General features: G+C 43.5%; 1 protein-coding gene across 4 annotated transcripts in view; it reads left to right on the forward strand.

Moving 5' to 3' along the window:
- ANAPC16 (anaphase promoting complex subunit 16) overlaps positions 1-15342 on the forward strand; it is a 28318-nt gene extending 12976 nt beyond the window's left edge. For 3 of the 4 annotated variants that reach the window (XM_011991098.1, XM_011991095.1, XM_011991097.1), the window contains exons 2-4: positions 4045-4213; positions 11484-11558; positions 14523-15342. In XM_011991098.1, coding sequence (XP_011846488.1) covers positions 4072-4213; positions 11484-11558; positions 14523-14638 — 333 coding nt within the window. In that variant the 5' untranslated portion in view covers positions 4045-4071 and the 3' untranslated portion in view covers positions 14639-15342. Of the gene's footprint in view, positions 1-230; positions 274-4044; positions 4214-11483; positions 11559-14522 lie in introns of those variants that run through there. The other variant, XM_011991096.1, reaches the window with a different exon arrangement.
- Positions 15343-15845: the final 503 nt, after the last annotated feature.

Below are 15845 nucleotides of genomic sequence, written 5' to 3' on the forward strand. Positions count from 1 at the left end.
GGATCACCTGAGGTCGGGAGTTCAAGACCAGCCTGACCAACATGGAGAAACCCCATCTCTACTAAAAATACAAAATTAGCTGGGCATGGTGGCACATGCTCGTAATCCCAGCTACTTGGGAAGCTGAGGCAGGAGAATTGCTTGAACCCGGGAGGCAGAAGTTGCGGTGAGCCGAGATTGCGGCACTGCACTCCAGCCTGGGCAACAAGAGGGAAACTCTGTCTCAAAAGAAAAGAAAAGAAAAGAAAAAAACATAAGTTTGAGCTAGGCATGGTGGCTCACACCTATAATCTCAACAGTTTAGGAGGCCAAGGTGGGAAAATTGCTTGAGCGCAGGAGATCTCTACCAGCCTGGGGGCAACATGGTGAAAAGTTGTCTCTACTAAAAGTAAAAAAAAAATAGCTGAGCATGGTGGAATGCACCTGTGGTCCCAGCGACTTGGGAGGTTGAGAGGTTGGAGGATTGCTTGAGCGCAGGAGATTGAGGCTGCAATAGCCATGATCACGCCACTGCACTTCAGCCTGGGTGACAGAGTGAGAGCTTGCCTCAAAACAATAGGTTTCAACTTTTTTATAATAAATATGTTCATTTTGCAACTAGCAAAAAAAAAAAAAAAGAAAGAAAAAAATTCAGTCTGGTCTAGGTACAGTGGTGTTTCCACTAACTGATCACCACCAGTTACAGATTTCTTTGTTCCTTTTCCACTCCCACTGCTTCACCTGACTGGCCAAGAAAAAAACAGCTCAGCTAAAATTCTGTCTGACCATTATAGAGAAAAATTCATTTACAATCCATTTTCCTCCTCCCCAACCCCCTCCCCGAGATGGAGTTTTGCTCTAGTGGCCCAAGCTGGAATGCAATGGCACCATCTCGGCTCACTGCAACCTCCATCTCCTGAGTTCAAGCTATTCTCCTACCTCAGCCTCCCAAGTAGCTGGAATGACAGGCACCTGCCACCATGCCCAGCTCATTTTTGTATTTTAGTAGAGATGGAGTTTCGCCATATTGACCAGGCTGTTCTTGAACTCCTGACCTCAGGTGATCTGCCCGCCTCGGCCTCCCAAAGTACTGGCATTATAGGCATTAGCCACCAGCCTACAATCCTTTTTGAAGTCCTTTCTTCTAATTGGGTTAAAATTCACATAACATAAAATTAACCACTAGCCATTTTCAAGTGTACAAATCAATATAAAGTTATTTTTAATCTAAATACTAGAACTTTATCCATTACAGCAGCCAGTAGCCACATGTGACTACTTAAATTTTAATTAATATTAAATAAAATTTAAAATACAGTTCTTCAGTCATACCAGTTTATAGGTGCAACATGAAGCTAGTGGCTACCATATTGTGCAGTGCAGAAATAGAACACTGGAACATTTCCATCATGGCAGAAAGTTCTATTAGACAGCGTGGCACTAAACCTTTTTTTTTTTTTGAGACAGAGTCTGCTCTGTCACACAGGCTGGAGTGCAATGGAGTGATCTCAGCTTACTGCAACCTCCACCTCCCAGGTTCAAGTGATTCTCCTGCCTCAGTCTGCTGAGTAGCTGAGGCTACAGGCGCCCACCACCACAACCGGCTAATTTTTTTGTTTGTTTGTTTGTTTTAAGATGGAGTCTCACTCTATTACCCAGACTGGAGTGCAATGGTGCAGTCTTGGCTCTCTGCAACCACCGCCTCCCGGGTTCAAGCAATTCTCCTGCCTCAGCCTCCTGAGTAGCTGGGATTACAGGCGCGCACCACCACGACCAGCTAATTTTTGTATTTTTAGTAGAAATGGGGTTTCACTGTGTTGGCCAGGCTGGTCTCGGACTCCTGACCTCGTGATCTACCCACCTCGGCCTCCCAAAGTGCTGGGATTACAGGTGTGAGCAACCGTACCTGGCCATTTTTTCTTTAAAAAATACTGTATACCGGCCGGGCGCGGTGGCTCAAGCCTGTAATCCCAGCACTTTGAGAGGCCGAGACGGGTGGATCACGAGGTCAGGAGATCGAGACCATCCTGGCCGACACGGTGAAACCCCGTCTCTACTAAAAATATAACAAATTAGCCGGGCGAGGTGGCGGCACCTGTAGTCCCAGCTACTCGGGAGGCTGAGGCAGGAGAATGGCGTAAACCTGGGAGGCGGAGCTTGCAGTGAGCTGAGATCGCGCCACCGCACTCCAGCCTGGGCGACAGAGCGAGACTCCATCTCAAAAAAAAAAAAAAAAATACTGTATACACTTTTTAGAGAGCTGAGCGCAGTGAGACTTTGGGAAGCCAAGGTGGGAGGATCACTTGAGACCAGGAGTTAAAGACCAGACTGACTGGGCACGAGGGTTCATGCCTGTAATCCCAGCACTTTGGGAAGCCGAGGCAGGCAGATCACGAGGTCAAGAGATGGAGACCATCCTGGCCAACATGGTGAAACCCCGTCTCAACTAAAAATACAAAAATTAGCTGGGCTTGGTGGCGGCGCCTGTAGTCTCAGCTACTCAGGAGGCTGAGGCAGGAGAATCGCTTGAACCTGGGAGGCAGAGGTTGCAGTGAGCAGAGATCGCGCCATTGCACTCCAGCCTGCCGACAGGTGAGACTCCGTAAATAAATACATACGTACATACATATATACACACCAGACTGGGCAACATAGCAAGACCTCGTCTCTGTTATAAAAAAAAAAAAAAAAAGGGAAAGAGGCCAGATGCAGTGGCTTATGTCCGTAATCCCAGCACTTTGGGAGGCCAAGGCAGGTAGATCACCTGAGGTTAGGAGTTCGAGACCAGCATGGCCAATGTGGTGGAGCCCCGTGTCTGCTAAAACTACAAAAATTAGCTGGGCACGGTGGCTCATGCCTGTAATTCCAGCTACTTGGGAGGCTGAGACAGGAGAATCACTTGAACCTAGGAGGTAGAGGTTGCAGTGAGCTGCTATCGTGCCACTCTAGTATGGGTGACAAGAGCGAGACTGTGTCTCAAAAAAAAAAAAAAAAAGAAAATACCATATACACTTTTTAGAATTTTTGTTAAAGTCGTGTAAGCTTCTGTGGCAAAGAGAGTGTTTGTTTTGAACTTTAGTAAGGTGTCATGTATTCAGGACAGTTTTCTCTATAACATTTGCATTTTTTGATATGAAATAAGGTTAAACACTCACAGGTGCTCTGTTCATAATAGGCCATGATTTCCAAGATTGTTTCCTGAACTTTTTGTTCCGGTTTTGGGACGCCACCAAGTGATAAGTTTGGGTATTACATTTGAATGAAAAGGTTAATTTTTTTTTTTTGAGAGAGAGTCCTATTCTGTCACCCAGGCTCACTGCAACCTCTGCCTCCCGGGTTCAAGCGATTCTCTTGCATCAGCCTCCCGAGTAGCTGGGATGAGAGGCGCCCACCACCACACCTGGCTAATTTTTTTTGTATTTTTAGTAGAGACAGGGTTTCGTCATGTTGGCCAGGCTGGTCTTGAACTCCTGACCTCAGGTGATCTATCTGCCTCCACCTCCCAAAGTGCTGGGACTACAAGCGTTAGCCACCGTGCCTGGCCAAAAGTTAATTTTTAATGAGAAGGCCAATAGGTATTTCCTAACTAGTTCCCCTTCCCTGGGAACAGAACACAGTGTTACTCTGGAATTTTATTTGGAAAATATTATAATTTATTTATGTGGCTTGATCAGGATGTATCCAAGACAAACTGTCCTGTGAAGTGTGATGCTTTTATCCTCATATAACTTATTTCCTCAGTCAAATTTCTGCCTTGGCACTGCCATATCACCCCTTCATAACTCATGAATCACCCACAGTCAATCTCAGTTGACATAAACAGTTTGCTAATGGTAGGAATTCATGTTTTAAGTAGATATACTATTCTTAAGCTTATTTTCAATTCAAAACCTGACTGATATTTTGGCCTGAGACATCAATAAAATATCATGAAAGTAGAGAGGATAGAAAAACGGGGAGCTAACTCTTTATAAAACTGCATGCTGACCCTTACGGCAGCTCGAATGAAATGTTGTCACTCTCACTTCCATAAACTTGCCAATTGCTGTTTTTCTTTCTCTGTAGTGAAGTAAGAACTCTGCTAGAGAGGAAATGGCTGCTTCATCATCCTCCTCCTCAGCTGGTGGGGTCAGTGGAAGTTCTGTCACTGGATCTGGTTTCAGTGTCTCAGACCTTGCCCCACCACGGAAAGCCCTTTTCACCTACCCCAAAGGAGCTGGCGAGATGTTAGAAGGTGATCTCATGCTGCTTTCTGAATAATTGGATTCAGACCTGCAATGAATATTAATTGTGAAGAAGCTATTAAGTGGATTAAAGATGAGTTTGCCCTGATTTCAGCTCTACATTTCATCTCTTGTCCCCATCTCACAATAATATATTTAAAAACAGTCTTGCTCCAGAATCAGAATGTTGGAGCTGAAAAGGACTTTGGAAATCAAGGAAGTCATCTAAAGTTATTTAGATCCAGAAAAGTTAAGTGATTTGACCAGGTTAAAGGCAGAGGTAGGGCTGGGCACCGTGGCTTATCCGTGTTATTCCAGCACTTTGGGAGGCCGAGGCGGGCGGATCACTTGAGGCCAGGAGTTCGAGACCAGCCTGGCCAACGTGGTGAAACCCCATCTCTACTAAAAATACAAAAATTAGCCGAGCATGGTGGTAGGCGCCTGTAATCCCAGCTACTGGAAAGGCTGAGACAGGAGAATCACTTGAACAATAGAAGTTGCCATGTGCCGAGATCATGCCACTGCACTCCAGCCTGGGCAACAAAATGAGACTGTCTCAAAAAAAGAGTTGGCCGGGCACGGTGGCTCACGCCTGTAATCCCAGCACTTTGGGAGGCTGAGGCGGGCGGATCACGAGGTCAGGAGATCAAGACCATCCTGGCTAACACGGTGAAACCCCGTCTCTACTAAAAAATACAAAAAAAAAAAAATTAGCTGGGCGTGGTGGCGGGCGCCTGTAGTCCCAGCTACTCGGGAGGCTGAGGCAGGAAAATGGCGTGAACCTGGAAGGCAGAGCATGCAGTGAGTCAAGACCGAGCCACTGCACTCCAGCCTGGGTGACAGAGCGAGACTCTGTCTCAAAAAAAAAAAAAAAAAAAAAAACCAGAGTCAGCACTGAATCCAGGAATTCTCTTGACCTCCTACTCCAGTTTGCTTTATCCTGGCACCTGTCTACCTCCCATGGTAGTAGGTTTGATGTGTCTTTTTATAGTATGATTAATCTACAGATAGATTCACCCTGTCAGAAAGGTTCTAAGAGGGAATAAAAGCTAATATAGTGCCCTTTTATGTGAACATGACTCCTGACCCACTGCAGCATGATGCTGTGTGGTTTTTCTAGCACCAGAGCCAGATTTGCATCAAATCATTCACCATCTTGTTCAGCATCATTGGCTAACTGACTGGCCAAGATCAGGGTACAGGCTGTAACCATGTCATTTGAAGAGCTAGACTAATAATTCTTACCTGGAGGCATAAAAATCACCTGAAGAGTTTACTTAAAATGCACATTTCTGGCCAGGCACTGTAGCTCACACCCGTAATCCCAGCACTTTGGGAGACCGAGGCGGGTGGATCACCTGAGGTCAGGAGTTCAAGACCAGCCTGCCCAACATGGTGAAACCCTTTCTCTATTAAAAATACAAAAATTAGCCAGGCATGGTGGCAGGTGCCTGTAATCCCAGCTAATCCGGAGGCTGAGGCAAGAGAATCATTTGAACCCAGAAGGCAGAGGTTGTGGTGAGCCAATGTTGTGCCACTGCAGTCCAGCCTGGGTGACAGAGCGAGACTCCGTCTCAAAAAAATATATAAATAAATAAATAAAATGCATATTTCTGGGCCCACCTTAGAGCTTCTGAATTAGTCTAGGGTGTAGCTCAGGAGTTCATTTTTTACCAGCATCCAAGCTCTTCTCATGAAGGCAGTCTTCCATATTTTGAAAAACACTGGGACCAGAAGTGGTGGCTCAAACCTAAAATTTCAGTATTTTGGGAAGCCAAGGCGTGAGGATTGTTTGAGCCCAGGAGTTCAAGGTTGCAATGAGCCATGGTCATGCCACTGCACTCCAGCCTGGGTGACAGAATGGGACTGTGTCTCAAAAAATAATAATAATAAATTTTTTAAAAGCACTGGGAGGCCGGGCACGGTGGCTCATGCCTATAATCCCAACATTTTTGGGAGGCCAAGGCAGGCAGATCACAAGGTCAGGAGGTCGAGACTATCCTGGCTAACATGGTGAAACCCCATCAATCCTAAAAATACAAAAAAAAAAAATTAGCCGGGCGTCTGTAGTCCCAGCTACTCAGGAGGCTGAGGCAGGAGAATCACTTGAACCTGGGAGGCAGAGATTGCAGTGAGCCGATAACATGCCACTGCACTCCAGCCTGGCAACAGAGCAAGACTCTATCTCAAAAAAAAAAAAAAAAGCTTTGGGGAATAACCTATTAAAGATTCAAAATTTACTTGATTCTAGCATTTTAGTGCTTAATTATATATTGATCTTTTTTCCTTTAAATATTGCAATTTTTTTGTTGTTGTTTTGTTGTTGTTGTTGAGATGGAGTCTCGCTCTGTTGCCCAGGCTGGTGTGCAGTGGCTCAGTCTTGGCTCACTGCACCTTCTGCCTCCCAGGTTCAAGTGATTCTCCTGCCCCAGCCTCCCAAGTAGCTGGGATTACAGGTGCCCACCACCACACCTGGCTAATTTTTTTGTATTTTTAGTAGAGACAGAGTTTCGCCATGTTGCCCCGGCTGGACTTCAACTCCTGACCTCAAGTGATCTGCCCACCCCAGCCTCCCAAAGTGCTGTGATTACAGGCATGAGCCACTGTGCCTGGCCTTAATATTTCAAATTTACACAAATATATTTTTTAACTGATCTAGGAATATCTGTGAGAAAGATACAAACTATCGGCCAGGCATAGTGGCTCACACCTGTAATCCCAGCACTTTGGGAGGCTGAGGCAGGCAGATTGCTTGAACCCAGGAGTTTGAGACCAGCCTGGGCAACATGATGAAATCCTGTCTCTAGAAAAAATACAAAAATTAGCTGGGTGTGATGGCATGTGGCTGTAGTCCCGGCTACTTAGGAAGGTGAGGTGGGAGGTTCACCTGAGCCTGGGAGGTGGCGGCTGCAGTGAGCTGTGATTGCATCACTGCACTCCAGCCTGGGTGATGGAGACCTTGTCTCAAAAAAAAAAAAGATACAAACTGTAGTTGGCCTTGGGGATGATGAATAATCAGAAATAATAAAAAGAGTATGGGTTAAGCCCAAAATCATTTGTGACAGGAAACCACGGGGGGACTCTGGGACCGTAGAGCTCCCTAGCATTGGTTTGGATTATGACTAGTGGTGAGGTAGATGACCAGGTAGCATATGTAATTAGTGATATATATACTTCTCTCTTTGCCTTTTTATTTTCTTTAATTGTGTTAACTAAATACTCAAGTTAGTATTACTGAGTCTGGTTGGAAGTAGTGAACAATTGGGGCCCTGTTACCATATTTGGTGCTAAAACTATATTATGACTTCATTTACATGCAGCAGAGATCTAGTATTGAGGAAGTTTCCCACAAAACAAATCAAAAATGGGAGACATTTAAATTGCTTAATGAGTTTTATAGCAGCAGAAGAATCAGTATTCAATAATGGAGCTCTAAGATTAAAGTCATTTAAATTTTAGCTATAAGAGGAATTTAATACAGGAGGTACCTCCACAGTCTCAAAGCTATCAGCATTTTGTCAGTATACACCAAATTATGTGGAGATACTGAAGAAGAAAGCCTTCTAAGATTAGTCTGAATGTTGATGTTCTAATGAGTTATAGATCTATCCATTTTTATTCCATCTCAATATGCTTCATGGAGAAATGTGTTGGGTCTCTGTTGTAGGATACATTTATAGTAAGTATAAATACACAGTGCACAGTTTTGATTGTGTTTCTTAGATTTCAAGTTTTACTGATAATCTTAAAGCTGCTTACACTTAAAGACTGTGAAAAATAATGTAGAGATAGCAACCCCTAAACCCATTTAATATTCTTGGTCAAATCAAGAATATTAAATTGAAAAGAGTACTCTTAATGTAAGGATGTTGGATTTGGAAGCATTTTCTACCATGTTTATAGGTGATACTATTCTATTATACAATAAATCTAACACACATGTACCTGACCAGTAATAGTTTAATAGAATATGAAAATAGAGGCCGGGCATGGTGCCTCACACCTGTAATCCCAGCACTTTGGGAAGCCGAGGCGGGCGGATCACCTGAGGTCAGGAGTTCAAGACCAGCCTAACCAATATGGTGAAACCTGGCCTCTACTAAAAATACCAAAATAAAAACAAGCATCATGGCATGCACCTATAGTGCCAGCTACTCGGGAGGCTGAGAGAATTGCTTGAACCCAGGAGGCGGAGGTTGCAGTGAGCTGAGATCATGCCACTGCCCCCCCAGCCTGGGCGACAGAGCGAGACTCCATTAAAAAAAAAAAAAAAAAAAAGAATATGAAAATAGAGCACAGGGTTGCCTGTCAAGAGTAAGGAACAAAACCAGTTAGGAATCAAGGATGGATGCTGTTTTTAATCTCAGCAGGTTCAACTTGATGTTATATCCTCATGAGTGTAGGATAGTAAACCCAAATCATCTGTAGTTAACCTTGTGAATTAACTTTTTTGTGCCTCTGCTGTCTGAGAACAGACACCTCACATAAGCAGCAATTTTCAGCATTCTCCTGCCCTTGACCAAAATTGTCCTCACCCAGTTACTACTGAGCACATTAAAGACTGCCTTTCAGCCCATCAGTGGCTGTATTTTAGAGACATTGTAGCCACTGAAGTATAAATTATCTGGCATTGTCTAATTTCCACTGTGAGGTAATATTCTTTTTAATGTATTTGTTACCATCCTAATTTATTGGAGTTGGCGATGGTGTTAGATTTGGGTAATTTACTGAACTTTTCCCTGTTTATAACCTTTGCTTGTCCCTTATGAGGAAAGCTGATGTATTGCTACTTGCTGTGTTACAAAGGGTTTCATTACAGTTTCTAAATGGAAGAGATTTCCCCCAGCTGACTCTGCTCTCCAGGCTTTAGACTGGTACTGATATCACATCTAATAGGGTGGCTAAGAAGTAGTTGGACTTTGTGGTTAATAGGGAGCTGCAAATCAGCAAAAGTGTGTTCCACAGGCATATGGTGTGGTAGAGTGACATGCAGAGGTGCCTTTTTGAAAGTTTAGCTTATATCCTTTTGCTTTGAAGTTCATTACCAAGGAAAATATGCAAATATCACAACTTAACCATTTTATCCTAATGGTGCCTGTGATTAAATGTAAGTGAGAGGGGGCACTTCAGGAGCTTCCATATACATGTTGGCCTGATCCTTATAGTCCATAATTCCTACTGCCATGTGTGTAATCCTAAAGTTCAGGATCAAACCACCTGGGAGGTAAACTCTAGCTATGCTTTCCTCTTTCTAAAATAAAGTATGAGTTATAATTGGACCTTTTAAGCAAGAGTATGAATAGGATGATGACTACTGACATACCATTTACACAGAAGACCTATAATAAATTACATCATTGGTGTCAAATGTTCTCAACCGTCCCTCTTCTTGTCATGGAATTTATAGTTATTTGCTGTTCATTGCTTTTATCTAAAAAAAAAAAAAAAGTTATGTATTACCTTGTCTAGATCTTTAAACTGAATTGTCAGTGTAATAGTTACTATTTTTTTTTTTTAGATGGATTCTCACTCTGTCACCTAGGCTGAAGTGCAGTGGCACCATCTCAGTTCACTGCAGTCTCTGCCTCCACACCCAGCTATTATTTTGTTAATTTAAAATAAAAATATTTATTTGCCCAGTTTGGCGATCAGCAGCTCAGAAGTGACTTATATTCAGCCAGAGAAATGGGACTGGGTGGAGAAGATGGGATCATATCCCATATCACACAGCATGTTTAAAAGAGGTTTGAAGGCCGGGCATGGTGGCTCATGCCTGTAATCCCAGCACATTGGGAGGCCAAGGCAGGCGGATCACCTGAGGTCAGGAGTTCGAGACCAGCCTGGCCAACATGGTGAAACCCTGTCTCTACTAAAAAATATAAAAATTAGCCAGGCGTGGTGGCGGGCGCCTGTAGTCCCAGCTACTGTGGAAGCTGAGGCAGGGAGAATTGCTTGAACCCAGGAGGTGAAAGTTGCAGTTAGCCAAGATTGTGCCATTGCACTCCAGCCTGGGCAATAGAGTGAGACTCAGTCTCAAAAAAAAAAAAGTTTGAATTTACAGAATGTAACACTCTCTCTGAAGAATATAAACAGTATACATCCCAATAATTATACTTTCTTTTTTTTTCTTTTTTTTTGATCACTTTGAAGACAATATTGGAAGGATGCCCTCTTGGTTATATATTCAAGCTCTTTGGATACAGTAGCTATAGTTTTTTTTTTTTTGGTTTTTTTTTTTTTTTTGTAATTGGTTATTGTGACTTCTGAAATAAGATCTCCCTTGTGTGAAACTCAGCATGAGGCCAGAATGTGTTAGTCCTGTCTCCTTGCCACTTAATACCTTGCCAACACAACAACCCATGATTGATGGGTGAATGCTTGAGGCCTAGTAGTGCTGACATGAAGTACTGCCTGAAAAAGGACAGCTGTGTCCTCTCTCCCCATTTGTTTTAGGATTTTCGCAATAAGGTACATCCCCCAAATGGTTTCTGCTACCCTTTTAAAAGTCAAATGTTTCTACATGAGCCGTAAGTTTTTGAGAATATGTTTTGCTGTATCAGCTCTTGCCTGACAAGGAATAACATGAACTAGCTTGTGTTTCATGATCATCTTCCAAGTGCTGTGGCAACTGAGTTGGCCACTTCTTATTGGGCAGTTCTTGGCACCAGTACAATGCTAGGTTCTGAACTTGCACCATACTCTTATCATCATCCAAATTGCAGTGTTTTGGTTCAGTTGGAAAATCAAGGTTACAGTTTGCGTTCACAGAATGACATTTCCCGGCAGTGCTCTGTGTTTATCAGAGTGATGTAATTTGATATATTAAAAATCAACAATTGTTTTTTCCTCACCTTTGTTTTTTAGACTGAAAATGATTTGGAGTTTTGGTGAACCTTTATATTTTGATACCACAGGAGCCAGCCACATGGCCAAATGTGTCGGCTGCCAGTGTTTGCTTGACATACAGGAGAATATTAAGGAACTCTCAGGTTGGGAAGAGGGAAGTGTTGACCAGGACATCAGACTGAGGTTTCTTGTTTTTGTTTTTTTAAACACTATTTTTAAACTCTTAAGTAGAGGGACTATTTTAATATTCTAGGTATAGAATAAATAGCTTTTATAACAGTCTTAGTTCTAAATGAAACAGATACCATCTTTGTAAACACTGAGAACTAGACCCTGAATGTAGAAGCAAGGAAAAGAATAAACAAGTTTACTTGGTTTATCAGAAGCCATAAAACCCTTACAACAGATTAAAACCTTTTCTCCTTTTGTTTGTAGATGGCTCTGAGAGATTCCTCTGCGAATCTGTTTTTAGCTATCAAGTGGCATCCACGCTTAAACAGGTGAAACATGGTAAGCACATGAGTGTTGTGTACTTGACTGTGAGAATAAATTTGCTGGGGGTTGATGAGGCTGTGACAAAAACCCCCAAACTCAGCAAGGCTATTTTAGTGGACTTCCTAAATTTAAGAACATTCTAGGTCTTAATCTGGTCATAATGTCCACACTGAGCCTTAAGTTTGGGGCCGGGTGCAGTGTCTCACATCTGTAATCCCAGCAGTTTGGGAGGCTGAGGCAGGTGGTTCACTTGAGGTCAGGAGTTCGAGACCAGCCTGGCCAACATGGTGAAACCACATCTCTACAAAAAAAAAATTAGTCAAGCATGGTGGTGCACACGTGCAGTCCCAGCTACTTGGGAGGCTGAGGTGGGAGGATCACTTGAGCCCGGGAGGTTGAGGCTGCAATGAGCTGGAATCGCACCACTGCACTCTAGCCTAGGCAACAGAGTGAGACCCTGTCTGAAAAACAAAAAAGTTGGTTGTCCAGGGAGTCAGTGCTTCCTGCTTCTCTTGTGTTGCTTTTTCCTCTCCTGTCCGAAACCTCCTTTTACTGTTGTCCTCCACTGGTTACCATCATTATCTCCAAGTATTTGTACGATACCTCCTGGTCTATCTATACTCTAACATCCTGGTAACACCTTTTCTGTTACATTAAGCCTCACTAGGCCTTCATTTCTGCATCAACAAACTGTGTTCCCCCACCAGACCATTTCTCCATTGAAACATTATGTAGGGGGAAAAGCTGTAATTGCCTCTAACGCTAGGATTTTAGTCCACAAATCACTATGGCATAGAGGATGTGTACTTTTTTTAAGAACAGAGCACATCCGGGCCAGGTGTGGTAGCTCACACTTCTTATCCCAGCATTTTGGGAGGCTGAAGCAAGAGGACTGCTTGAGCCCAGGAGTTTAAGACTGACCTGGGCAACATGGTGAGAACCCATCTCTAAAAAAAAATATATATATATATATATATATATAAATATACATATAAAAATATATATATATAAAATATATATATATAAAAATATATATATAAAATATATATATATAAAAATATATATATACATATAAAATTAGTGGAGAGTGGTGGCACATGCCTGTGGTCCCAGCTACTTGGGAGGCTGGCGTGGGAGGATTGCTTGAACCCAGGAGGCATACTCCAGCCTTCATGACAGAGTGAGACCCTGTCTCTGGAAAAAAAAAAGAATAGGGCACATCCTGAGAATGTGATCATTTTATTTTAAAATGACTTTTTTATTTTTTGAGATGGAGTCTCTCACTGTCTCCTGGGCTGGAATATAATGGCATGATCATGGCTCACTGCAACCTTCGCCTCTTGGGTTCAAGTGATTCTCCTTCCTCAGCCTCCCAAATAGCTGGGACTACAGGCACCCACCACCACGCCCAGCTAATTTTTGTATTTTTAGTAGAGACGGGGTTTCACCATGTTAGCCAGGATGGTCTCTATCTCTTGACCTTGTGATCCACCTGCCTTGGCATCCCAAAGTGCTGGGATTACAGGCATGAGCCACCATGCCCAGCCTAAAATGACTTTTAACATTAGAAGAAACTCCGACTTAAAAAAAAAAAAGGCCAGGCGCTGTGGCTCATGCCTGTAATCCCAGCACTTTGGGAGGCCGAGGCAGGCGGATCACAAGGTTAGGAGATCAAGACCATTCTGGCTAACATGGTGAAACCCCGTCTCTACTAAAAACACAAAAAAATTAGCTGGGCATGGTGGCAGGTGCCTGTAGTCCTAGCTACTCCGGAGGCTGAGGCAGGAGAATGGTGTGAACCCGGGAGGTGGAGCTTGCAGTGAGCTGAGATCGCGCCACTGTACTCCAGCCTAGGCAACAGAGCAAGACTCCGTCTCAAAAAAAAAAAGAATAGGCCGGGCACAGTGGCTCACGCCTGTAATCCCAACACTTTGGGAGGCCAAGGTGGGCGGATCACCTGAGGTCGGGAGTTCGAGACCAGCCTGACCAACATGGAGAAACCCCCCATTTCTGCTAAAAATACAAAATTAGCCAGGCATGGTGGCGTATGCCTGTAATCCCAGCTACTCGGGAGGCTGAGGCAGGAGAATCGCTTGGACTCGGGAGGCAGAGGTTGCAGTGAGCTGAGATCATGCCATTGTACTCCAGCCTGGGCAACAAAAGTGAAACTCTGTCTCAAAAAAAAAGAAAAAAGAAAAAAAAAATTAAGCTTCTGACCAGCATAGAATAAGACCCCATTATGAGAATTTTGAGGGTCAGGCGCAGTGGCTCACATCTGTAATCCCAGCACTTTGGGAGGCCCAGGCAGGCAGATCACCTGAGGTCAGGAGTTCGAGACTAGCCTGGCAAACATGGTGAAATCCCATCTCTACAAAAATACAAAACTTAGCCGGGCACTGGTGGATGCCTGTAGTCCCAGCTACTTAGGAGGCTGAGGCAGGAGAATCACTTGAACCCGGGAGGCGGATGCTGCAGTGAGCTGAGATGGCACCATTGCACTGCAACCTGGGCAACAAAGCAAGTCCATCCCCCCGCAAAAAAAAAAAGAGAGAATCTTGAGGGGAAAAAAATCCATCTAGAAATTGACTTTATTTTTTTTTGAGACGGAGTCTCACTCTCTGTCGCCAGGCTGGAATGCAGTGGGACAATCTTGGTTCACTGCAACCTCTGCCTCCAGGGTTCAAGCGATTCTCCTGCCTCAGCCTCCCAAGTAGCTGGGACTACAGGCGCATGCCACCACGTCCAGCTAAATTTTTTGTATTTTTATAGAGGCGAAGTTTCACCATGTTGGTCAGGATCGTCTCGATCTCTTGACCTCGTGATCCGCCCGCCTCATCCTCCCAAAGTGCTGGGATTACAGGCATGATCCACCGTACTCGGCCTAGAAATTATTTTTATACCAGTCATCATCTTGGTGGCTGGTGGCAGTCTCATGGGTAATACATTGTTGTATAGTATTCTCTCCTCGACTCTTTACAGATCAGCAAGTTGCTCGGATGGAAAAACTAGCTGGTTTGGTAGAAGAGCTGGAGGCTGATGAGTGGCGGTTTAAGCCCATCGAGCAGCTGCTGGGATTCACCCCCTCTTCAGGTTGATGCTGCCTGGATGGTCGCCTCTGGTGCGCAGCAAGTGCAAAGCCAGTGGGGGACTTTCTCACAGCTTGCATAGCCATCCAGAGATCCACAGCTACGTCGCTGAATTGTTAATGCACATTTGTACTTGGTTTCTCTGTATCTATTCACAGGCAACAAATACTTATATGTATGATCTTTCAGGGAATATTTTGTTTGTTTTTTAAAGTATTGGGAATCAGATTAAGACAGTCGGTTTCAGAGAACCAGGAGGTTTGGGGTTAAGAGATACTTAAAAATTTTCACAAGCCAGGTAGGGCATATATCAGATTTGGCCAACTGATTGGTATCTGTCCTGTCATCCATACGGTGCCTGGAAATATTCACCAGTCAAGGTCAAGGTCAGCATCTGTGGTTAAAAATACAGCATTCTGACCTAAAAAATTATTTTGCAGATGAATGTGATTTCAACTCAGGAGCTATCCAAATGAGGATTAAATATTCATTTTTTTTCCTATTTTTAGACATCAAAATTCTATAGATTCTAACTTTTTCTAACCTCTTCTTGACATGCCAAATGCTGGCAAAAAGAAGTGCTTTTTGGATATGGCAGCACTTGTAAAAATAAAGCAGTAAGCAAAATCCTTTTAAACACAGAAATCCTGAGTTCTTCTCATTGGTGGACTCAAGCAATTCTGTAGCAAATAAATCCTTTGAAAGAGCTCCAAGTTGGTGGTTTTATTCTTTCAAAATCTCAGGGATTTGGGATGAGGCAAAGAGGTCAAATTACTTTTTAGAAGAAGAGAATCTAAAAACCGTTTCTCCTAAACAAATGGTAGACTGGCTTTTCTTCAGGGTTATGTGTCTTTATAGGAATACATGAATTTATCTTATTGATATTTAAGTAGGTTTTTTTTTTTTTTTTTTAAGAAACAAGGTGTTGCTCTGTTGCCCAGTTGGTCTTGAACTCCTGGCCTCAAGAGATCCCCCTGCACCTCGGCCTCCAAAGCGCTAGGATTACAGGCATGAGCCACTGTGCCTGGCCTCAAGTAAGTTTTTATACCATGATAGGGAAAAACCTGGAAGGCTAAGAGATGTACTTTGTTTTCCCTCATGGGACCCCACGTTCCACAGTAAACAACTGGGATAATCATGTATTACCTTGTATGCAAATTTTGCCTTAGACAGCATTTGTCTGTTCCTTGTTAATAACTTGCACCTGATCTGCTTA

The sequence above is a fragment of the Mandrillus leucophaeus genome, unplaced genomic scaffold (assembly GCF_000951045.1).
Source record: "Mandrillus leucophaeus isolate KB7577 unplaced genomic scaffold, Mleu.le_1.0 Scaffold39, whole genome shotgun sequence".
NCBI lineage: Eukaryota > Metazoa > Chordata > Mammalia > Primates > Cercopithecidae > Mandrillus > Mandrillus leucophaeus.